Source organism: Scomber scombrus, chromosome 3, assembly GCF_963691925.1.
Source record: "Scomber scombrus chromosome 3, fScoSco1.1, whole genome shotgun sequence".
Taxonomy (NCBI): Eukaryota; Metazoa; Chordata; class Actinopteri; order Scombriformes; family Scombridae; genus Scomber; species Scomber scombrus.
The window spans coordinates 29,669,939-29,694,365 of record NC_084972.1 but is presented as its reverse complement, the minus strand read 5'-3'; the positions used below and the strand labels follow the sequence as shown (position 1 = coordinate 29,694,365).

At 36.7% G+C, this 24,427-nt stretch overlaps 4 protein-coding genes across 4 annotated transcripts in view; 1 reads left to right on the top strand and 3 right to left on the bottom strand.

Moving 5' to 3' along the window:
* mtss1 (MTSS I-BAR domain containing 1) overlaps positions 1-24,427 on the bottom strand; it is a 215,471-nt gene that overhangs the window by 156,379 nt on the left and 34,665 nt on the right. The window lies entirely within an intron of this gene.
* Positions 2,597-9,358, bottom strand: ccdc51 (coiled-coil domain containing 51). The gene is made up of 7 exons (XM_062416014.1): positions 9,258-9,358; positions 7,713-7,805; positions 6,865-7,075; positions 6,546-6,683; positions 5,142-5,306; positions 4,253-4,459; positions 2,597-3,567 (listed from the first exon to the last, which is right to left on the bottom strand). The coding sequence occupies exons 2-7, from the start codon at positions 7,715-7,717 to the stop codon at positions 2,968-2,970; spliced, it is 1,326 nt and encodes a 441-aa protein (XP_062271998.1). The 5' UTR covers positions 7,718-7,805; positions 9,258-9,358; the 3' UTR covers positions 2,597-2,967.
* Positions 9,805-14,589, top strand: tma7 (translation machinery associated 7 homolog). Its single transcript, XM_062416020.1, has 4 exons — positions 9,805-9,923; positions 12,497-12,552; positions 13,271-13,358; positions 14,052-14,589. The coding sequence occupies exons 1-4, from the start codon at positions 9,908-9,910 to the stop codon at positions 14,084-14,086; spliced, it is 195 nt and encodes a 64-aa protein (XP_062272004.1). The 5' UTR covers positions 9,805-9,907; the 3' UTR covers positions 14,087-14,589.
* On the bottom strand, positions 14,858-21,991 carry LOC133977753 (deoxyribonuclease gamma-like). Its single transcript, XM_062416019.1, has 9 exons — positions 21,911-21,991; positions 20,930-21,018; positions 20,046-20,132; positions 19,026-19,138; positions 18,693-18,805; positions 17,807-17,964; positions 17,602-17,698; positions 16,753-16,796; positions 14,858-14,873 (listed from the first exon to the last, which is right to left on the bottom strand). Exons 1-9 carry the CDS (start codon positions 21,989-21,991, stop codon positions 14,858-14,860), a joined length of 798 nt encoding a protein of 265 aa, XP_062272003.1.

The window sequence follows — 24,427 nt, the reverse complement described above, 5'->3', positions numbered from 1 at the left end:
AAAAGTTTTAAAATAATTTTTATAGCGTCCACATTTTCCTCCATTGGAACTAACAGGCTCAATCCATGAAAAACACACCTATAACAGTAGGTAGAGTACATAGAGACGAGGACAGAGATACACAGAGCTGACGGACTGATGACGGCAACAGAAAACGATGTCGACTGAAGCAGCAGCAGGTTTCACTTTATATCACATGTTCAGCTGCTGCTCTCCGCTGGTCGCTGCTGGAAGTTACACAAATCTGTCATCGAGCAGTTTTGTGTTGGACTGATGAAAAATCCTTGTTTCCCACGTAACTCGAACCTTGCATAAGGGATCTATTGAATGACTAATGTAAAAAAGGGTCAGTGTTATAAGCACATGCTTTGGCCTACACCTTTCCGGTCAGATACTGCTTTATTAATTTATTACTTTTTATAAAATTTCCGTTTTGGTTTGTGACTATGTATAATGAAAGTAAAGGACGAGGAACAAGGACATATGATTATTTACTTTATTTATACATGTGTACTTGATTTGAACTAACTAACTTGTTGAGGTCTTAGTGGGTGATTGTGGTGGTATACTAGAGTGAATTATATTGTTCCTATTATTTTGTCCCCCGTATGTATGTTTATGTGATGGAAAAAATAGTAGGAACACTGTTACACTTTAAATAAAGCACTCCAGTAGACCACCATCACCCACTATGACCGCAATAATAAACATAAAGTAGAATTATCACCTTTATTACTTTTTGATGACTTTTCTAATTTTCAAAAACCAATGTTTTCAGCTGTTAGGGTAAGTGTTCCCATTGAGCACCAAAATCTAAGTTCAGGTGTTTTTCATGGATACTGACATCATTTATAAGGGAGATCATTTCTTATAAAGAAAGATTTATCTCTCATTTCATTAGTTCATGTAGATTAAATAAAGATATTTAATGAAGAAAGTAAAAAGTCTGGTATGGGCTTAACTGGTAGTGTGACACCATTTAAGCCCACATCATGATTTATTTACTAAATATAAAAACATAGGTATTATATGTATTCAGTAACATGTTAAATATTAAAAAATGAGGTAAAAACCCTCCTGAGTAAAATCTTAAAGGTCTGACTTCAGATGTAACCTCCTTTGTAATCAACAACATTTTCATAAGTAACTTTAATTTAATTACACATTTTTTCTCAGTAACTGTAACAGATTAGTTACATTTATTTATAATTAGATTACGTTACATGTAACTAGTTAGTCCCAACACTGTCAGTGAGTGTATAATTGTGTAAAAAGAGTTTCTTCATCAGTCATTGAGGTAAAAACAAATAAAACTAATCACACAGTGCTTCAGATAATAAAAGGTCAACAGAACAGTTTCCGTATGAGAACATTTAATACACAGTGATCGTCAACCAGCTCAGTTCACACTCAACACCTTCAAGTATTGAAAGAGATTAAAAAGGAATTCAACTGTTCACAGGATCTGCAAACCGTCATTAGTCATTTGTGTACAATATTTAATTTAGTTAGCGTTTCACTTTTTATTTTATTTACTGACAGGACAGCAGATTGTAGTGATTCACAGCAGATTCATTTTTTTTTCTTAATGTTTTTTTCCTCTGCATTGAGATAAGTAAAAACACACTTCATATTATTGCCCTTTTAAAGGTTTATATTTTGACTGATTTCGTACAGAATTTCATGTCCTGTTAAACAAAATGAAAGTGTTCTGATCTAATTTGGTGAAGAAGAACCAAATGTTAATTAAGTTGATCGTGTCTGGCTATAAAAGTAAAATCATGGATCTCGAGTCGTCCATTCTTCACTGTTGTCTGAGAGTTATAACTTAGAGTGGACTGGAAATAACTCCCAGAGGATGGATCATGAAGAGAAGATGTGGTCCCTCTGAGGTTCATCAAGTCAAAACAAATTACAGGCTGATGATTAAAAGGCTCGATCAGATTACCGGAATAAAAGCTTACTTGGCACTGAAGTAACTTGGCTTCAGATAATAGTCAATTACCGATGTGTGTTTCCATCCAACTGCTTCTTAATTGAATAATCAGATCATTTAACAACAACAGAGAGCTTCTAAAAACAAAATCTATGATGTCTGGTAACTGAGCAGCAAGTACAGAGCAAACAAAGCACAAGTTTAACTGGCTTTCATGTCTTCATGGTTTGATAGGAAAGGAAATAATCATTAATTCGAGCAGCTCTTCTGCAAATCAGATGCTGAGAAATGCTCAACTGGGAGGTTTCTGAGATGCAGCCACCAAGTGCTTAAACATTTCAGTAGATAATTAGTCACATACAATTAACAGATAATTTAAGCATGAAAATATTTGACAATCTCCCAAGTCTTATTAAAGAAAAAAAGCCAAACATCAGCTTCTCAAAGGTGATGATTTTCTGTTTTTCTCCTTTTTAGACCATGAATCTAACTCTTGGTCGGCAGGGCTGCTCTGAAGTACCAAACAACCTGTATCTGTTATGTACCAGTTTTAATAATTACAATTTATTTAGAAGAATTTGGAGGCTTAACCATTAAACCATCAATGATATAATTTGGCCCCCTATTATCTATTTTGGAGAGAGATCTGTGTCATTTTACAGACATCTGAATCAGTAGTACTCTCAGTTAAGACACAATCACAACCATCTGATGATCACGTTTGATAATTTAAAGAAGTGATAAATATAAACGCAGCATAATTGGAAATAAGGCGAAAAACTCCTGTTAAATTAATCTTAAAATTAGACAGTTAAGAACAAGACGAACCCATCTGTCGCTCTCAGCTTCAGTAGTTCAAGTAAACGTGAGCGGTAGATGACGAGCCCAAATCAACACCTGTAAACCAGTTTATTAGAGAAACTGCGTCACTTCCAACCATGTAAATGTCATATTCTGATAAAATTCATTTAAAGATTATAACTGGTAGAGTTTCAGTGCATGTGGACTTATTCTAACTGGAGGTATCTTCTCTAACCGGTTCCTCTGAGCAGCATGTAAAGCGCTGAGATGGTGACGGCTGTTGCGGTGGACGTGATCACTGCGTTATAAACAGTGTTCTTCCTGATTCCTTCTCCCAGCGTCCTCTGGGTCTCCTCTAGACTCCTAATCACCACCTCAGACTCCCACTGGTCCCCTCTTTCTGGTATTTCTGGTCTCTCTGGTCTTTCTACGCTCTCCGGCAGCGGCTGACTTGCCTGCGTTTCCGTCTGCAGTCTGGCCTCCAGCAGCTTCCTCACCTCCGAGACTGCGCTCTCTACCCGACCGAGTCCTTGCTCAAGTTGGCCCAGTTGTGGTGGGAGGGACTCCAGGAGGGTCTCTGTCCTTTGGCTGCCAACGTGGAGATCTTTTAAGGCTGAAATAGGCACGAAGGTTGAGTCTGAAGGCGGACTTCCCTTTTCCTGAAGGGAGGCGTCCTTCTTCGTGAAGACGTCCTGCAGAGTGAACCTGAGGCTGTCGATGAGCGCTCTGAGCTCGTCCTGCTGGGAGCGATGGTTTCCAGCCTGAACCCTGAGGGCTTCCTGCAGGCTCTCTGGACCTTTCTGGGCCTCCAGCAACAGAGTCTTCAGCTCCTACAGAAGAGGGGAGTGAAGATGTATCAGCTGAAACAACCATCAGTGCACACTGGTATACGAGTGAAGAATGATGGTGACAAAACATACAGTACAAGGACCAAAAGCAACATCATAAATGTATTCACTTAAAAGAAAACATGTAAAATATATGTAATGTAAGTAATGTAAATAAGCACATTTTAAAAATGCCTTCAATTATTATAAATGTATTGAAGTTAAGTTTATAATCACTTTCCTGTCAAAAGGACAATAAACCATGAACTGTAAATACAATCTGGCAGCTTCAAACTTTTTTTGTTTTGTTTAAAATGTTATAATTAATATTTATTTATTAATTATTTGGTGAACTTTGCAGCATTTTTAATAATCTAATAATTTAACTCATTCATCAAACTAAAACTGCCAACCATTCACTGGTTCATGCTTCTCAAATGTGAAGATTTTCTGCTTGTCGATGTCTATTTCTTTCATCATAATAAGCTGAATATCTTTAAGTTTTGGGTTTGCAGTTGGACATTTGAAGACGTCACCATGGACTCTGATTATTTTAGTCAAAACCAAAACAATTCTGCTACTGTTGTTATGTTTTACAGCCTGGCTCACAGTTTTCTTGTGTTGTCTGACTGTGCTACATCATGATGATACAGATTTTTACCAGCAGTGCTATCATCACCCTTCTCACCTGCAGGCGGACGCGGTTGACGTACGTCGATCCCATGACACCGATCAGGGCTCCTAGCACCGAGCCGATGACGGACCAGTTCTTGGTGCGCTCGGCTCTCGTCCTCTCCTTCTCGTGGCTCTCCCTCACACCTGCTGAAAACAAGGCAAACTTCTCCCTCTCTGCAGCCTCTGCGTTCTCATAGGCTGTCCGAAGACGACGCTCTTCCTGCGAGAGTGCAATGGTCAGGCTGTTTATTCTGGAGTTAATTCAATCAACTGATCTTTTATTCCACAAACAGATAATTCTTTTAAAAGCTCGCTCTACAATATCATTATTAAAAATGTAATTATAATCATTTCCTTACTTAGTGGTGGGTAATGTGCCACTGTGGATAACTCTACATCTTAATCTGCAGGATAATGATCTTCCACGTCTTCTTCTGACCTAAAACAATCTGAATCTCAGACACTGTAATTCCTATAAAGTTATAAAGTTTGACTGACTGCTCAGGCAACATCTGTGAGAACTAACTAAACGACTCTTTGCAGGGGTTTTAAATGTTTTACTTTGGAGCCATCTGGTGGTAGTATCCAGAATAACATCATGGTATGCAGCAACATCTGCAGCTGCATCCATTTTTACCAGGATTGTTTTTTTGTCTTACACATAAAAACTTACAGCACCATAATAATATTAAAGCTTCTATAATAACCTAATAGAAATTATTAATCTTCTTTATTTCACATTAATGTATATTTGAAGAAACTCTTGATCTTAATACAAATAAAAAGTTTCTAAACATGTTTATGTTCAAATAAAAGATTTTAAGGGTTTCTTTTTAATTCATTGATAATTCTGTGTTTATGTCTATTCATATCTCTAAATACATGTTTATGTCACAGCTTACCTGCAGCAGTTTGTGCTCCATTGTTGCCAGCTCCAGGTAGTGAGCCTCCTCCCTGGAGACTCTGTCCAGGCGGTCTCTGACCTCCTTCAGTCTGCCCTGCAGGGTCTCCAGGCTGGTATGAGCCTCTCGTACCATCCCTCTGGCCACCATGAACGCTGACTCAGCCTGCACCAAACACACACGTCAGAGTCTCAGGATATTTCTCAGTATGCATCATTTGTCCTCTGTGACATGTTGGAGGTAATCTATAATGCAGGTCAGGTTTCACTGACTCTTAAAATGGACACACAGCATGCTGGATGCTGGACAGTACAGCTGTACAGTGCTGACACACACTGCCTCCACTCAGCTAAATGCCTCGACTGAAAAGCTGAAAAGTTATTTCTACTGATACAAATTTCATGTTAAAGGTGAAAAAAATCCCCCATACGGACAAGATAAATAACACAGAGGCAGGTCAGTAATAAAATATTTGCAATGCTCCTCAGTAATTAACGTAACTGTTCCAGACGGCATTTCACTTTTGACAAATTACAGGAGCTGCTTCTCAGTGCACGACATTATGATTATCACCAACAAGCTTTACGAGTTATTTTATTTTACATAAATATTATCAAAATATTTTCAGGTAATTTAATTATTTGCACACAAGCTGAAAACTACTAAAATGATTCTTTCTGAATACCTGTTTTGGTTTCATAGTTAACAACAACAAAGAAAAATAAATAGATCATGTCGTGCAATGTGACACAATGTTCATGAAGAGTCCATGAAATCAGTGAAACTGTACAAAGACAGAGCCCAAAACAAAAATAACATATTAAACCTACCCATTTCAAAGTTCAAAGATGATGCACTTGTGAGGTTTTGCTCTCAAAATGTTTTGTTTTCCTTTTTGTTTTTTCCTTAATTGTATGAGTTGACTGAAAATTGGTGTTCAAGATCTTGAATCCATCAGAAGAAACATTTCCATATCTTTTCTACATCAGTAAACTCAGATGTATCTACAACAAGTCAGAAATACCCTTTTAAAGCTTCTCTCTGGACTACAGAGGAACAAATAAAAACTGGAATGGGAACTTGGGGCTGTAATAAGAAGCTGAGTTTTATTTATTAAAAATCACCTGACCGCTCTCAGAGAAATAAATCCAATCTGAATTTAGGCTCAATACAACAGCCCTGCAACAAATCCTTCCTTCATGGAGGTAATGATGCTCAGTTATTGTGTTTTGAGTGTTTTATTCAGGTGTTGATTCAACATAATGGTCATTTTGGAGGCTCTAGTTTGTGGTGCTGTTAAACTGTGCTGAGTTACACTGACAGATGTTTTGTCTACGCTATTTATATTTGTGACTATATAAAGTTGGGGGTTGCAAGTTGAGTTGCTTCTTACTGTCTACTGACCTCAGTGACTTTGGTTTGGGCCTGGCGGACCTCGTTGAGGCCGACGAACTCCTCGTACCTCGCCCACCAGTTGTTGACTGTGGCGGTGGCCATCTGAGCCGACCACTGACCCCACTGTCGGCTCACCTCACCTACATGCTGGAGGAGGAGGAGGAGGAGGGGAAAAAAAGGGCAAATTATTATGCTTTATTGTCTTTGTATCCAATGATGAGGGTGTTTTTATTATGAAATTGTTAATGCAGAATAATATGTCAGTGGTAATGAACACGTTAGCAGTGATGAAGCTGTTATAAAGAGTCAAAACAGAGACGTCCTGTACCTGTAAGGCAGCCAATGCACGCTCCTTCACCACCTCAGCTCCTCCCTTCCCCTCAGGAGGGGCTGGGTTAGCGGGTGGGGGTGAGCCAGGCTGATGGTAAGCGCTGTAGGTTCGTACCAGAGCGATTCTGCCAGGCGGAGATCCAGGCAAGGAGAGTCGGGATATACAGCACGAGCCATGAGCCCAGAGACAGATCTGAGCTCCTCTGTACCTGACACAGTAGATATAGTAGATAGTAGATAATGTTAATCCTCGGCATCAGTGTTGTATCCTGGATCTTTCTACCTGAACACTTGAAATCTGCTGCACACTTAGAATACAATGTGTCTTTATTGTCATTGTACAAGTACAACGAAATCGAAATGCAGTCCTTAAAAAACAATAATAAATAAATAATTGCTAACGAAAAATAAAACACATACCACACATAAAACATTCACATTCTGCAGGTATTGCACGATTCATATAGATATTGCAGAGATTCACAAAATCCTGGTTAGTTCAGAAACAAATATTTCACATCTAGTTTTATATGTACCCTCTGTTGCTTGTCTTCTCTTTTATTCTGTGCTGCATTGTATTTATTGTGGTGGTGTACTTGGTTTTCTTCCTTTTTTCCTTTCTATTTTTATTTTTAAAATATTTTCTTACTTTAACAAAAGCCCTCCTAGAGACAGGTGTTGCAAATTAGCATTATCTATAAACACTGTGATACTTCCATCAGACAGTTGTTCTAGCCTTTGTATGTGTGTTGTATCTGTCCCTATTAAATAAACCATAATTATAATAATAATAATGATCATATTTTCCAGCTGTAGAGCCACTTAGACTACATTTTACAGACTTACCTCATTGAGAAAAGCAGCAGTCAGAAGTCCAGCTTGAAAACTGTCAGAGCTTTGTCTTCACTGCAGCTGCCGAGCTGACACTGGAACAGGCACCTGTGAGGACAACCGTAAATAAAATATTATTAAATGACTAATAACTATTAAGTGTACATGTTGCCAGGTTCAAGATATCTCATTGAGATCAGATAAGGGTGTGTTGTTGTGTCAGAGCAATCAGAAAATTAAAGTAGGTCGAGCTTCCTTAGAATAAAAACTGTTGATCAAACATATCAAAACAAAAATGTATCATTGCATAGGCAAGTAAATTCATTTTTTATTAATTCATGCAGAGGAGTTCTTTTTAAATATATCTTCACATGAGCTTTGTCAACAGTTATAGTCATAATGAAACTATAACAATGAAACTACAGCTGCAACTAATGATTTTCACTATTAATTCATCTGTCGATTATCTTCTTGATTATTGATTTGCTGTTTGGTCTAAAAAAATGTCAAAAAATAGTAAAAGAAATGTTGATGACGGTTTCCCACAACCCAAAGATATTAAGTTTACTATCACAGACTCAATCAATAAGACTTTATTTATATAGCACTTTTCATACATCGTAATGTAACATAAAGTGATTTACACAGTCAACAACAACAAAACAAACAAACAAACAAAAAAATCTATAAAAACAGGAGGAAACGCTATCATAACTCTGCAGTAAAGAAACACCAGCGGTAGGATAAAAATGTAAACAATTAAGAATACCGAAATAAAATAAAAGGTAATAAAAAATGTATAAAAACTATTTAAAAATATATATATAATAAGGAAAGAATAAAATAAAAGTCAATATAAAATAAAGTGAGTAAAACCAGAAATGTTAGGAGGGGAATTAAAAGGAAAAGAAAGATAACAGTATAAAATAAAATAATAAAAGACTCAAGAAACGAGAAAATAGTAACATTTGAGAAGCTGGAATCATAGAATTTGGAGATTTTTTTCATAAAGAACGAATAGTTGGCATTAATTTAATAATTGCCAATTAACTAATTAATCAATTAATGGTTGCAGCTTTAAAGGAAACAATCTGTTTATAAACTCACATTTATATAAAGTGACATGACTCACATATAAAAAAAAAAAAAAAAAAAAAAAACATCAGATATTTAACTTCTAAAACTGGTAAACTCTCTAACCTCATTCTTACTGCTACTATAATTATAAAACCTGACAGTAAACATGACTAATATGAACTCTGTACATACAGCATGATGAATGACTTTCAGTACACACAGTGATCCTCAATTCATCATAAAACCACAACTCAACATCCTGAATGTGACTGAACCATCAAACCAATCACCACATTGGAGATAATTAAAGTTTACAGGATTAAAAAGACATTATGAGTGTAAATTACACAACAATTATTCCTCCAAGGTTAGCTGAGTGCTCTATTCCTGTTTTCTTTATCTGTTTCATTGTTAATAAAATGTAGTTAAAACACTGCCTGGTGACGTTTTAACTCATACAACAAGCGGATGAAATAAATATACCTGTTTTACTCCAGTGCAGTCAACACAAACATGTCACATGGATGAAGTTTGTTGGAGCTATCTAAAAGCTAGCATGATGTCAAATGAGACAGGCAGCAGGTGTTTCGGTGTAAACAGTGACCGTGTTAACTGGTGACTATCAGCTACGTAGGTGTCCTCTTAAAAGCCTTCACAATTTTTACTTTAATCAATACTAATCTGTGTTTTGTATTGTGTAATTTGTCCGCCTACTGGCATGAAGATTGATTTTTTTAACTCGAATAAAATCAAATCTTAGATGTGAAGAAGTGGTGGCATTTTAAGCAATTTAATGCTTCTATTCACATGATGGATATTGAATGTAGCACTCAATTCGGTATCAGTATCACTTGGATTGGTAGTGGTATCATATTTTTTTCCAATGATATTAACACAGATCGTTCATCAAGGCATCAGGAGGACTCCTACTTGTCACCATTTAACACGGTCACTCTTTAAAACGAAACACCGGAAGATGTTTTTTTTTAATTTAATTTTTTATCATCAGGCATATATAGTGGACATTCTATTTCCGGTTCACACTTTGCCGGGGTCCTGACAGCGCGGATTAGAGTCACACAGAAACACGTTTAATTTCTCTCCTTCAGCTTCGTTAAAACAACCATACAATCATGTCCGGCAGAGAAGGTGAGGCGTCATATCGTTGTCAGCTGCTGTAAAATGTCTGTCTGTCATTAGAGAGAGATGATGTTTATTTTTATTTGACAAGGCGACAAAATTCAGCGTAACGTCTAAAGCTAGCTAGCTGACTGACTGACGTTAAAATGCGGCTGAGGAGCGCGCGAGCTGGGCAGCGTCAACGGTTTTCGTCTTAACAACGGTTTCTCCTTAACAACGTTTTCTTCTTAGCAACGGTTTCTCCTTGACAACCGATTCTTCCATCGCCGAAATATGTTCATTTTTTTTCTCCAGGAAAATGAACTCTTATTTCTTATTTTATACAAATTAACACACAAAAACATAATGTATTTTGTCCACATACGAGTCACATCTGGGTAATTCTGCTTTTTAGAAAAAGGTCATCTTTAAAGTGAAGGATTGTTAGTTATCGATCAATTTATGGATTGAACCAGCGATAAATTGAATCAGGGTGGAGAAACTTAACCCCTTATTACCACCACCGAGGTGCCCTTGCCCGTAAGTAAGTCCCTTAACTCCAGCTGCTCCAGTGGTTGCACTTGGCAGCTTTAATGGTAATACACCAGACTGTGGTTGTACTGGGCAGCTTCAGTGGTAATACACCAGCATGTGGTTGTACTGGGCAACTTCAGTGCCCAGTAGATTAGACTGGGGTGGTACTGGGCAGCTTTAGTGGTAATACACCAGACTGGGGTGGTACTGGGCAGCTTTAATGGTAATACACCAGACTGTGGGTGTACTGGGAAGCTTTAATGGTAATACACCAGACTGTGGTGGTACTGGGAAGCTTTAGTGGTAATACACCAGACTGTGGTGGTACTGGGCAGCTTTAGTGGTAATACACCAGACTGTGGTTGTACTGGGAAGCTTTAGTGGTAATACACCAGACTGTGGTGGTACTGGGCAGCTTTAGTGGTAATACACCACACTGTGGTTGTACTGGGCAGCTTCAGTGCGCAGTAGATCAGACTGGGGTGGTACTGGGCAGCTTTAGTGGTAATACACCAGACTTGGGTGGTACTGGGCAGCTTTAATGGCAATACACCAGACTGTGGTTGTACTGGGAAGCTTTAATGGTAATACACCAGACTGTGGTGGTACTGGGAAGCTTTAATGGTAATACACCAGACTGTGGTGGTACTGGGCAGCTTTAATGGTAATACACCACACTGTGGTTGCACTGAGCAGCTTTAATGGTAATACACCAGACTGTGGTTGTACTGGGCAGCTTTAGTGGTAATACACCAGACTGTGGTTGTACTGGGCAGCTTTAGTGGTAATACACCAGACTGTGGTTGTACTGGGCAGCTTTAATGGTAATACACCATATTGGTGGTACTGGGCAGTTTTAATGGTAATACACCAGTCTGGGGTGGTACTGGGCAGCTTTAATGGTAACACACCACACTGTGGTTGTACTGGGCAGCTTTAATGGTAATACACCAGAGTGTGGTGGTACTGGGCAGCTTTAATGGTAATACACCCGACTGTGGTTGTACTGGGCAGCTTTAATGGTAATACACCAGACTGTGGTGGTACTGGGAAGCTTTAGTGGTAATACACCACACTTTGGTTGTACTGGGCAGCTTTAGTGGTAATACACCAGACTGGGGTGGTACTGGGCAGCTTTAATGGTAATACACCAGACTGGGGTGGTACTGGGCAGCTTTAATGGTAATACACCAGACTGTGGTTGTACTGGGCAGCTTTAGTGGTAATACACCACACTGTGGTGGTACTGGGCAGCTTCAGTTGTAATACACCACACTGTGGTTGTACTGGGCAACTTTAATGGTAATACACCACACTGTGGTTGTACTGGGCAGCTTTAATGGTAATACACCAGACTGTGGTGGTACTGGGCAGCTTTAATGGTAATACACCAGACTGTGGTGGTACTGGGCAGCTTTAGTGGTAATACACCACACTGTGGTTGTACTGGGCAGCTTTAATGGTAATACACCAGACTGTGGTGGTACTGGGCAGCTTTAGTGGTAATACACCACACTGTGGTGGTAGTGGGCAGCTTCAGTTGTAATACACCACACTGTGGTTGTACTGGGCAGCTTTAATGGTAATACACCAGACTGTGGTGGTACTGGGCAGCTTCAGTTGTAATACACCACACTGTGGTTGTACTGGGCAGCTTTAATGGTAATACACCAGACTGTGGTTGTACCGGGCAGCTTCAGTGTTAGCAGATGATCAGACTGGTTGTACTGGGCAGCTTCCAGGTATGAATTTGTAGCTCCGTGACTGTGATCAGCTGTTCCGGAAAAAGACAGCATTGCTCCCCTGGATACACAGAGATTTAAAAAGAAAGAAAGAAGACGAAGGACATGCGGTGCAACTGTCAGAAAATGTGTAGATATTTATTAGACATCACAAAACTATTCATTGTATTTCATAAATTATTAATGATTAATCGACTTTCAACACAGCTTCTTTAACTGTATTTACAAATCACCTGCAGTGAAAGCATCCTGCAAGCAAATTGGTCTTTTTTCTTTTTTTTCTTTTGCAGACAGTGAGCTAACTAACTATTCTTTTATTGTCTTCAGGAGGCAAAAAGAAACCACTGAAGGCACCCAAGAAAGCGAACAAGGATATGGATGAGGTAAGTGTCCTCCTGTGCTGTGTATATATAATATTTGAGCCTCTTATGAAAGCTGAAGTTCTCCCTTTTTATAGATTGCGTCATATCTTTCACAAATAACAATGTAAAAACGAGGATTGGGTAAAATCCTAATAAATTTGACCTTATAGTAACATCTTTATGAATTCACCAGCTGAGTAACAAAGGTACCCAACATAAACCGGCCAGTCTGAGCAGAACAGAGTTGTGTGAATTACAGCACTTTGTGTGGATAACCTGTAATTTACCTGGTAATTACCCTTAAAAATGTCATCATTATAATTTCCTTGAGCCCAACGGTTTCACCAACAGTCCACAAGTTAAAAAAATTAAGTTTATAATGATGTAAAACAGAGAAAAGTGTGAAATCCTTACATCCAAGAATTAAACAATCGGTTATCAAAACAGTTATAGATTTTCTTTTGATACCAATATGCAGCGTACATTTATTCTGTTACCAAGTTGGTATTATGAAATCTATGGAAATGTATAACAACTATTCATCAAATAATTTAACAATCAGTTTAACTCTGGGAACTTGAATATGAATATGAATTTGCTTCTTTTTTCTGGCCTAATAGCTGCAAAAATAGTCATCAATAAATGTTAGTTGCAACCCAACCTGAAGAAGAACATACAGCACAAGTGATGTAATGGATGGCGCTTACATTAATAACTGTGTGTGTGTGTGTGTCTGCAGGATGACATGGCCTTCAAGCAGAAGCAGAAGGAGGACCAGAAGGCCATGGAGGCGTTGAAGGCCAAAGCTTCAGGAAAAGGACCTCTAGGTAAGACCAGAAAATCAGCCGTGGTGCAAGAAGCAACATGATTGCACAAACGTTGTGATGCTGCTCAAAACCTGAATTACAACTGGAAACCAGCAGATGGCAGAATCAGTTTGGCTGTGTGCTCGGACACAATGACGAGGATTAGAATATAAATAATATTTTGACATTTAGATTTTTGACATTGCAAAGGTAGTTGTTAAGTGTAGTCAGCTTTAACCCCTTACATACTGTTCATATTCTACACCCTCTCAGTATGTTCTGGGTCGGTTTTGACCCGGTCTAAGAATCTAAACCAAACAGACACACATAATGATACTATAAACATAAATAATCTTATATATACAGAATATATACATTAACACACTTTTTTTATGTGGTTGTCAAACACTTGTGAAAAAGATATGAAATAGAGACCATGATATTTAACAGTTTAAGTATAAACCTATAAAAATGACATCAATGCACTGAAGTAGCAAACTTCACAGGGAGTTTAATGTGCAATAAACTTGAATTATGAAGGATTAAATATATGAAATGCTGCCTGTATATCTTTTTTTAATATCGGCACATATCGGATGGAATAAACTCTGATACCAAAATATCTGTGATAGTCAAATATCGGTAGAGCCCTACTTACAATTTTTTTTTCTCCTTTTTTTTTTTTTAACGTTTCTTGTCTTTTCTTTCCTGCAGCGAGCGGTGGCATCAAGAAATCAGGCAAGAAGTAAAAACCTGAAGACGATGTGTGTTTGCTCCCCCGGCTTCGCCTCCTGCTGAGATGTTTATACGCTTGCTGAGAGACTCCAGTTTGTTTTTTGTTGTTTTAAAAACACAAACCCATCTAACTCAGAACAAGTCCCGGTGTCGACTTCTTCTTCCACAGTGCAAAAATTAAACTTCGAGAACAGTCCCATCTGTTCCCGGTCAGACCCAGAACCCACATCACAGCCCCCCCCCCTTTAATGTCATGTAATTTGAGGTCACGCTGGTATCTGTTGTTGCGTCTCAGTCATTCACATGCTGACAAAAATCCTCAAATTCAGTTTAGAAATGAAGCTCAGCAGCTTTAGAGACGGATAACATGTCCTGATCTACACTTTGTTTTTTGTGTCCATGTAAAACTTGAAATATCAGAAACACATAACCCCCCCCCCCCCCCCCCCCAACTTATTTTTTTGTCTGATTTTTGTCTTATTGTAAAGAGGGAGATACAATAAAGTTTTTGTATTTACTACGTGTCGATTCTTATTATTGCTCAAAGTAATCTAAACTATTTAAGGTTTTAAAGCAGGGATGAGATTTTCCCTTTAAACCCCACAGTCAGCTGGTTCAGGCAATGTTGCAACGTTGGGGAGTAACTAGTTACATTTAATTATAAAATAATTGTAACTATAATCTGTTAAAGTTACTGAGGGAAAAATGTGTAATTAAATTTGATAAATATGAAAATGTTGATTACAAAGGAGGTTACATCTGAAGTCAGACCTTTAAGATTTTGCTCAGGAGGGTTTTTTCCTCATTTTTTAATATTAAACATGTTACTGAATACATATATTGCAGTTTTTAATTCTTTGAAATCAATATTTTTTTTGTATTTTGTAAATAAATCATGATGTGGGCTTAAATGGTGTCACTGTACCAATTAAGCCCATCTTAGACTTTTGACTTTTTATCATCAAATATCTTTATTTTATATTCCAAAATCTACATGAACTAATGAATACATTTTCAAATGAGAGATAAATCTTACTTTATAAGAAATGACCTCTCTTATAAATCATATATATCATATATATCATATATTGTATAAAACAACATTGACAAGGGGAATAAATAAACACATTTAACACTTCTTATTGAGAGTTCTTTATTTAGAAAAGCAATAACCAATATTTATGACCAACAATAACTTCTGTCTACTGTCAAACAATTGTATTTACAAGATGCATTATACCTGAATAACATACCTGTGTTTTAGTTTCTGTTCTGGACGTTTTTAAAGTCTTACATTTAGTTTCCTCCCAAAAAAAACACACAAAGCTGTTTGTATATTTGAAGCTTAACTAATGCATTTCCTTCATGAAACATTTACAGTGTTATTTATTTATTTTTTAAAAAGATATTATGATGCTTACATTCTTTATAGTCAAGTTAATATCTGCTACCTTTATAGGATTATTGCTGCCAGCTGTCAGATCAATAGAAAAGCGTGAAACTGTAGGAATGTGTTGTCTCGTCACGTCTAACAAATCATGAACCTGCTCATAAAACCATGGCTCCAGTTACCACTCCTACTCCTAAATCTAGTCATGTTTTCTATGTGTAACATGGGTTGTCCCAGTTTGTGGTTTTCCTGATTTTTCAAGTAAACCTTCGTGTGATGGAGTTAACCAGAAGAAGAAACATCTGATGGAAAGTAAAGCGACCCTTGTAGAAAAACACTTACTATTTCTATAAAAAGACAAAAGCCATGTTAGACTTTCATTAATCAATCATCCACTCAGCTGCTCAAGAGATTAATTAATGATTTGATAAATCATTTGATTAATATTTACCTCCACTGCACTTACATAGAGTGAAAAAGTATTGTAAAATGTATCAATTTAATGTTTTTATAAGCTATAATTTGCAAAAATCTTAATCATAGGTCGGTTTGATCATTAAATTGGTTATACTCTTCGTTCTTTATGCAAATTCTGAGTTTTAAATGCTCATTGAACTTCATATTTTAATCTTCAAAGTACATTTTTCCTTTAATGTTTTTTTCTTCTTCATAGTAGCTAATTAAAATTGATTTGAACACATAAAATAAGAATGTGACAGTGATGAATGGCCTCGAAGGGTCACACAACTTTAAGAAAGAAGCGGGTGTAACATGATGGGGGTTTAACTTGGCGGTCTTGCAGGCTGCAGACGGATTCTGTGTCTTTGATATTTGGACGGATCTGATTCCCCCCCCGAGTTTAACTTTGCCCTTCCTTCTTCATCTTGGCCATCTTCATCTGGAGCATGTGGATCTCCAGGCTGAGCTTCTCTCTCTCCAGCAGCAGGTTTCCTCTCTTCAGCTCCACCAGTTCTGCACTCACTGATGCAGGAAGCTGCTGCGGGTCTTTCACACCTGAACCCAACGACTCATGGAACGGCTGCAGATCTTTCACATCTGAAACCATTGAGTTGCATCAGCACAGGGTTGGCAAACTAATTTTTAAAGAAACGTGCTATTTTCTTCCCCTTATACGCCCAAAAAAATGCTTTTAAATGCTTTTAAATGTGTCTAAATCAGAAAAATAACATTTCATTTCACAAGAACACTGCATTTACTATTTGCATTAGTAGTAGAAATAAAAGTAAGTATAAAAGTATAATTTTCTGGTTACCTTCCTGGATTATGGACTTGAGCTCGACCTCCACAGGGTAATGGTCGCTCACATTCAGCGCCTGGAAAATAAACAAGTATTTATTTAAGTGATCACTGATGTGGATTTGGCAATTACATGATTCTGGATTAATATTGAACCAAATATAGTTGGACATAATTAAACCAGGTCAAAGAAGTACGCAGTAAACCGAAGGAAGAAAGAGAGAATGATAGCATTTAATATTAGTTTATGGTGTCTATTAATTCATTGGAAATGACAGCTATTTTGATAATCGATTAGTGTTTTGAGTCTGTTTTTAAAGAAGAAAATATCCACATTTTCCAAGTCTAGCTACTCAAATACTGAATATTTTCTGGTTTCTTTAGGTTTCTATGGTAGGAAACCAGATATCTTTGAATTGTGGACTGCTCAACTTGGGTTTGGGAAACAATTATCAACCTTTTCTGACATTTTAAGGACAAAACAACCAATTGAATAGTCGAGAAAATAATCATTAGTGTCCATTAATAAGCAGAGTTTATAATAAAGATAAGATAAGATGTATTGATCCTCCTTGGGAGAAAGTCAAATTGACAAAGCAGTACAGTGGAAAAAAAGTAGCATTGTAAGGGTGAAAATGATAAAATAAAATACTATTTACAGTACACAATCTCTGTGTAAATAAATCTGCAATATATATTAATGTGCAATATGCAGAAGTTCCTGAGATTATATACATGTGTGCAATGTTGCTGGGATTAAATAGTAAGGACAGCATCAGTGTTTTTTAGTGGGAGTGGGACGTACTGGGAGCTGTGGTGTTGGATTTGACAAACTTTAGCGTAATACCACAATAATTCATATCAGGCCTTAATGTAACAAACCTGCTCCTCAGTGAGTCCATATGCTCGGTGGAAGTTGAAGGGTTTGGCAGAGTTTGGTACGACAGCGTGGAGCATGTCGTCTCCGTAGATCACAATCCTGAAGAGACAGAAACAAAGATAAACCTGACTGAGTGATATATAACGATCACAGCTTTAGATCTTTTTTTTACTGATATGTTTGCACCTCTGCATTTATTTGTGTTACCTGTCGTATGTGTGGTTGTTTTTGGTGCTCGCTGTGGTGTCGACATCATCCCCAATCAGCCAGTGGAAGTTCTTGTCGGTACGGATACGGATGTTCTTCATGTCTTTCTTGGAGACGTACGAGCCGTCCGCGTTGAAGTCACCCAGGATCATCACGTTCTGGAGCAAAAAGGTGAGAGAACATCAATAATTAGAGAAAAAGGTACATTTATTTTGGGTTAGTTGGGCTATGATCCTCTTAGTCACCATTTCTGAAATTGTAGTGTAAATTTCCTAATAGCTAAGACATTTTTATTTTAAACCTAATGTTAATCAACCCTTATTAATATGTAATATATTTATTCCATAGAGTTGCACTGTCAATATTGCTTTAGTAAAGTTTTCATCCATAATGCCACCTGCAGAGGTAGTGTACATTATTTATCCATTATTGTTGGTTCTGTATTTTAACCATACATTAGTTTAAGTGTTTTCATTATTCATCCATCACTTTAAGCCAACCATACATTACTTTTACCTATCTATTTTAACCATTTATTCATTATTCTTAGCTGTATATTTCAGCTTTGTATCCCTTACTTTGAGTTCATTATTTTAACTGTTGCTTTTAGCAGCGTCAACCATTTATCTATTTGAGCTTTTTTCAGAACTTTCAGCAAACTATTTCAATAGCTATTTTAGCCATTTATCAAACACTAGTTTTCACTGCCTCTCAATTCCAACATGTTTGGTCTAGACTTTTGAATTTACATTTTTAAATCAACTTGTATCCCACCCGAATAATAATAATAATAAGAACCCTGTAGAGTACGAGCATCCTTGGATGGGAATCAATGTGTTAAATCATGTTCTATATATTTTCAGTGCTGCTGATGAAATGTTCTTACATCAGTTCTCCACTTCTTCTTGACGTGCTGGAAAACATCGTAGAGCTCGTCCAGCTCGGTCTCCGAGTCTTCCGGTTTGGTGTGAACTGGGATCAACACCAGATCCTTCAGCACTGCGGTGGACACACACACACACACACACATATTTACATCATCATTTCCTCCTATAAATGTTACTGTTCCTCTGATTATAGTCAAGCCTAAACGTAATCCTCAACCAAGCCTTAACTGTAATCCAAAGAATCGCGAATAAGTTGTCACATTTTATCCATTTGAGGACATTTGTTCCTCTTGAAAGACAAATATTATTTCCACATGACATGACGTTTCTACCTGTGTTGAGGCATCTGAATCGCAGGATGTAGGGATCCCTGGCGAAAACGTCTTCGCCCTCAGTCGCCTTGTCATCAAACTGATAGGAGCCCACCAGGTCCACCATGTCATCCCTGCACACACACACACACACACACACACACACACACTTGTAATTTGTATTGTATAGCTTCAAGTAGCTCCGAAGTGATAAAGGTAGATAGATAGATAGATAGATAGATAGATAGATAGATAGATAGATAGATAGATAGATAGATAGATAGATAGATAGATAGATAGATAGATAGATAGATAGATAGATAGATAGATAGATAGATAGATAGATAGATAGATAGCCTTTATTGTCCCATGGGGAAATTCATTTTCACAATCTGTCAACATCATGCCAAAACACCACCAACCATTGAACAATATACATACACACACACATTGTACAATAAACATTGAGCAACATATAAATAGACACACACTGCACAAACACCACCAGACATTGAACAACCGACACATATATCACACTCAGGAGGGCTGGGTCCATATGGGGTTATTGGGGAAGGTTATTGAGTGCAGAGATGGCAGACGGGTCCAAGCTCTTGATGAAGCGAGCCCGTCTCCATCTCAGAGTCCTGTATGTGCGACCAGACGGCAGCAGTGTGAAGTGAAGGTAGAAAGGGTGATCCGGGTGGTAGGTATTGTTTGTTGTGAGGCGTGTGACTGCTCTGTGGTTGAGCTCGGTTAGGTTGGGTGTGGGATGGTTGATGATCTTGGATGCAGTGTATGTTATTTTTGTCAGTTTGTTCCTGTTAGTGGTGGACAGCATGTTGTAGAAACAGGGTGAACAGTACAGGATAGATAGATAGATAGATAGATAGATAGATAGATAGATAGATAGATAGATAGATAGATAGATAGATAGATAGATAGATAGATAGATAGATAGATAGATAGATAGATAGATAGATAGATAGATAGATAGATAGATAGATAGATAGATAGATAGATAGATAGATAGATGAAACTCACCTGTACAGGAACATGAACTGCTCCTTGTAGCGCGTTCTTCCCAGACGACTGCTGATCTTCAGAGTGTAGTGATGCTTCATGTTGGATCTGAACATATAAGAAGGCAAATGTGATGTAAATGTTACTTTAATTTCCCCTAAAATAGCTGTTGTTTACTGCTAGTGTAAACAACAGTGGCTGCAGGGACAGTAGTGTCAATCAGAAATATCTCAACAGCTACAGGATGGACAGCCATTAAACTTTGTACAGACGATCATGGTTCCCAGAGGATTCATCCTAATAATTTTGGTGATTCCTTGACTTTTCTTCTAGTGCTACCTTTAATTCAAATTTGTGGTTTCGAGTAAAATGTTTTAACAACTGTTTGATGGGTTGCTATGAAATGACTGTCATAACTTTCATGCTCCTTTCAGGATTTCTTGTAATAATTTTGAATTTCAATATGCAATCAATTTGTCCAATAACCAAATATCTGCTAAATCAGCCTCAGCTGTACAGTGTTTTTAGTGCTAAATGTTATCATGCTAACACAATAAACTAAGATAATTATAATTGTAAATATTGTAAATGCAAAAAAACATGTTAGCATGCTGGATGATTAATCTTGTTTTTTATAGACGCTCTCACTTCTAGTTGCAGCTGTTTTAATTGAACAATTGAGATGTGCCTTTTTATTGCTGCCTTTGTTATGATTTGTATTTCACACTTTACATTTTGTTTCGCACTTTATATTCCTGGTTAAATAAAGGTAAAAAAAATAATATTAATTATGCCATCAATTTAAATTATTGCAAAAGTAACTGTAAGACTGATTAGAGTAATAATAATGATTATAACAATAAAAAAATAATAATAATAAAGAGAGAAACAAAGCCTGTGCTCACTTGTTGAGTGCCTCCATCAAGGTTTTTACTGACTCTCCGCTGATGTCCACGACCTCCAGGATCACGATGATGTCATATCGGGACACAATCTGGGAGAGGAGAGAGAGAGAGAGAGAGAGAGAGAGAGAGAGAGAGAGAGAGAGAGAGAGAGAGAGAGAGAGAGAGAGAGAGAGAGAGAGACAGAGACAGAGAGAGAGAGAGAGAGAGAGAGAGAGAGAGAGAGAGAGAGAGAGATCAGAGTGTCATTAGTAAACCATGTAAAGTCTTTATATGGAGGATGAAACCTGACTTATAAAGAATTAAAAACAAATCTTGTGGAATTAATTATCACACATCGATATATGTGATATAATGTATGTATCAGTGTATTATAATCTTATCATGTATTTATTTATTATTTTGTTCATCGATCAATATATTTGACCATTTTAAACATTAATTTTTCAAAAAACAAATTAGTCGCTTAATTGACCAAGAGAAAGTTTTCATAATCAAATTAATGTTCAGTAATTTTCAAGAAAATGTTTTCAAAAATATATATCTGAAAAAACAAGCACATCAGTTTGCATTATATTTTTCAGTATTTTCTAAAGTTTAATAGAGCAATTCATTAATCCAGAAAATAATCTTCAGATTAATATAATGAAAGTTATTGTTTGTTCAAGCCTTAATACTATTATTCATTTTATTTCAATAAAAAGTAAATTAGTAAGTTTGGTTTTCTTATTAGTAAATTTAAATGAGTAATTTCTGAACGGCTTCAGCTATTAAATTTAAGGTAAAATAAATTGAAGATGTATTATTATTTATTGGAATTATTGGAATTCTATCTTCCAAATAACATGAAAAACAATCATGTGCTCCAACGTTTTAAGTATGAATAACTTTACTTTTCCTCATGAAGATGAATTTTTAGTGGGAGCAGACGACAGCGTTGCAGGATTCAGCACCTATGATGTATGCATGTTTTTCCAGTGTTACCTTAACCAGGATATTGAGGACATCCGGGTCTGACACTTTGTTTTTTCCAAACTTCTGGATGTTAAAAGATGCGACTTTCATGATGGCTGCAGACGGAAAAAGAAAAAGAGAGAAGAGGAAGAGGAAACACGGTTATTATAAAGCACGGCTCTGTCTGAACATGCACAGGCATAAATGTGCAACTGTGTGATGTGTGAAGGCAGCCAAGGGATATAATATCTTATCAAAACCACAACACCACCCGCCTGAGGCCTCTGTAAGAAGTAATATAACACACTGTAACAAAAGAACTTTATTTGTTACGTTGTAAGCACTCGCTATAAAACATATTATTGGCAGCATGTTTAACTGAGTCTGACTCTATACAGAAAATTACAACAAAAACATTATACAATAAAACATATAATGACCGCGCTTGTTAAATGAAAATATGCTGAAAAAATGTGAAGAATTTGATTTAAAATCATTTTGTAGTCATTTCTATCTTTATTGGCACTTTATCCCTGTAATTATTTAAATAGTAAAATGATTATTAGACGGTGATGACACAGGATGATGAAAATGAACATAAAACTAAAGTAGAGAGTTTAACTGAACAAAATATGAATAATTAAATATGAATATTTTACTATGAACCACTGAAACATACGAAAACAAATTAAAACATTGTCTCAGTAAGATTGTGAAATAAAATGCAAATGTGAAAAAACCCAGTTTAATAACATAATTGAAAAAGATAATTGAGGAAATTAAAGAGCTTATTTGCTAAAATGTCAATGCTTTGTGCCATGTGTATAGTTATTCATGTTATATTCAATTTTTATTTATTTATTGTGAAGCTATACTTAAAGTCATTGACCATGGTTTTATAACATAACTGAAAAAGACATTAATTAAGGAAATTAAAGAGCTTATTTGCTAAAATATCAACGCAATTATACATATTGCTATAATTATATATATATTCACCAGATGAATTATATATTTTCTGACCTTTTCTAACTCACGGCTTCAATGTTTCAACCCAACTGGCTGAGCAAAATGTTCAAGACTTGTTGTAACAAGTTTAAACAGAGTTTCTTTGGGACCCCACCTTTCCCCCCACCAGCCCGTCTCCACTGATGAAAACAGGATGCTTTTATTATCCTACTGTGTTGTCAGTTTAACTGTCCACCTGACAGACCCTATGTCTATAATGTACCTACTTAAAGGGAAAGGTTAAACATACAGTATATATATACCTCAGGGTAGGTCAGGGACAATACCAAACACATATATATATATACCTGTCAGGGTTTTAAAATAAAGAACTTTTTGCAATTTACAGCTTTATTTTCAAGCATTGCAACTTTTTGGTAAAATAACGACTCTAATCTTGAAATACACAGTCGCCCATAAAGTTGGAATAATTTTGTTTTCAGACACATTCCTCTTTTTATTTTCTATTTATACACATCAGTAATCACCTTTGACCAGGTGCAATGAGATTGATCAATATATACACTTTATCTATCAAGAATAAATCACATTCTCACAATCAATTCATGGAAAGAGGTAAAAAAATATTTGATTCCAACTTTATTGGCCACCGTGTATTAACATTTAAGAGTAGATTTTATTGACTTTTTTTCTTACTGACTATTTCAAAACATTATAACTTTATTCTTTTTACATTTTTATATCTTATTATATTCTTTTATTTTTAACCAGTTTATTTTCATAATAAACTCCCTAACAGTGGCCCTAATGCTCACATTTAATGATACAGCATTATGTAATAGTAGCTGTCTGTGCAGCAGCCTCAGTATATAATTAACTCTTAAAAGCTGTAACTCTGGTTCGTACCTATCCTTCAAAAAACACATATTTCATACCTTTAAAGAAGTGATAACTATATTTGATGTAACAGTACGACACTTTATTCTTTCTTCACATACCAACCAAATTGCTGTTTTGCTGCAGTTTAGTGTTTCACCATAGGAATGTCATTCACTCGTAATCTTGTCTGTCAAGCAAGAGGGTCGCGCCTCTATTCAAAATGTCACGCAACCGTCTGTCAGCAGGGGGTAAACATGGACCCACCCGGTTGCCTCTCACTGATTATCAGTAAAGCTTTGACAGGTCACTCAAAAGAACAACTAAATCCCCCCTGAAGACCTACATTTGCATATTTGTTTTGGGACTCATCCAACTAGTTTGCTAAGTGATTAAAGTACATTAAAAGATTACGATCTACCCTTTCTCTGTGTGAATAGTATCCTGAGATCTTTCTTCTTTTGTAATTTGGTGCAAAAATATGTAAATAAGATTGACTTGATTTGACTTGACTATCGCTAACTACTGCAGTAAGGGTGCCAACACGCCTTCGATTCCTCGGAACTCATGATTGACTGATGATGTTGTAAACACTGGGATCCGATGTCAGCGTTGCCCTGACAAGTTTTACAGCCTGTACGGGTATCACACTGTGTCACTGTTTCTTTCTACCGGCTGGTGACTCTCATTCAAAGCTCTCTC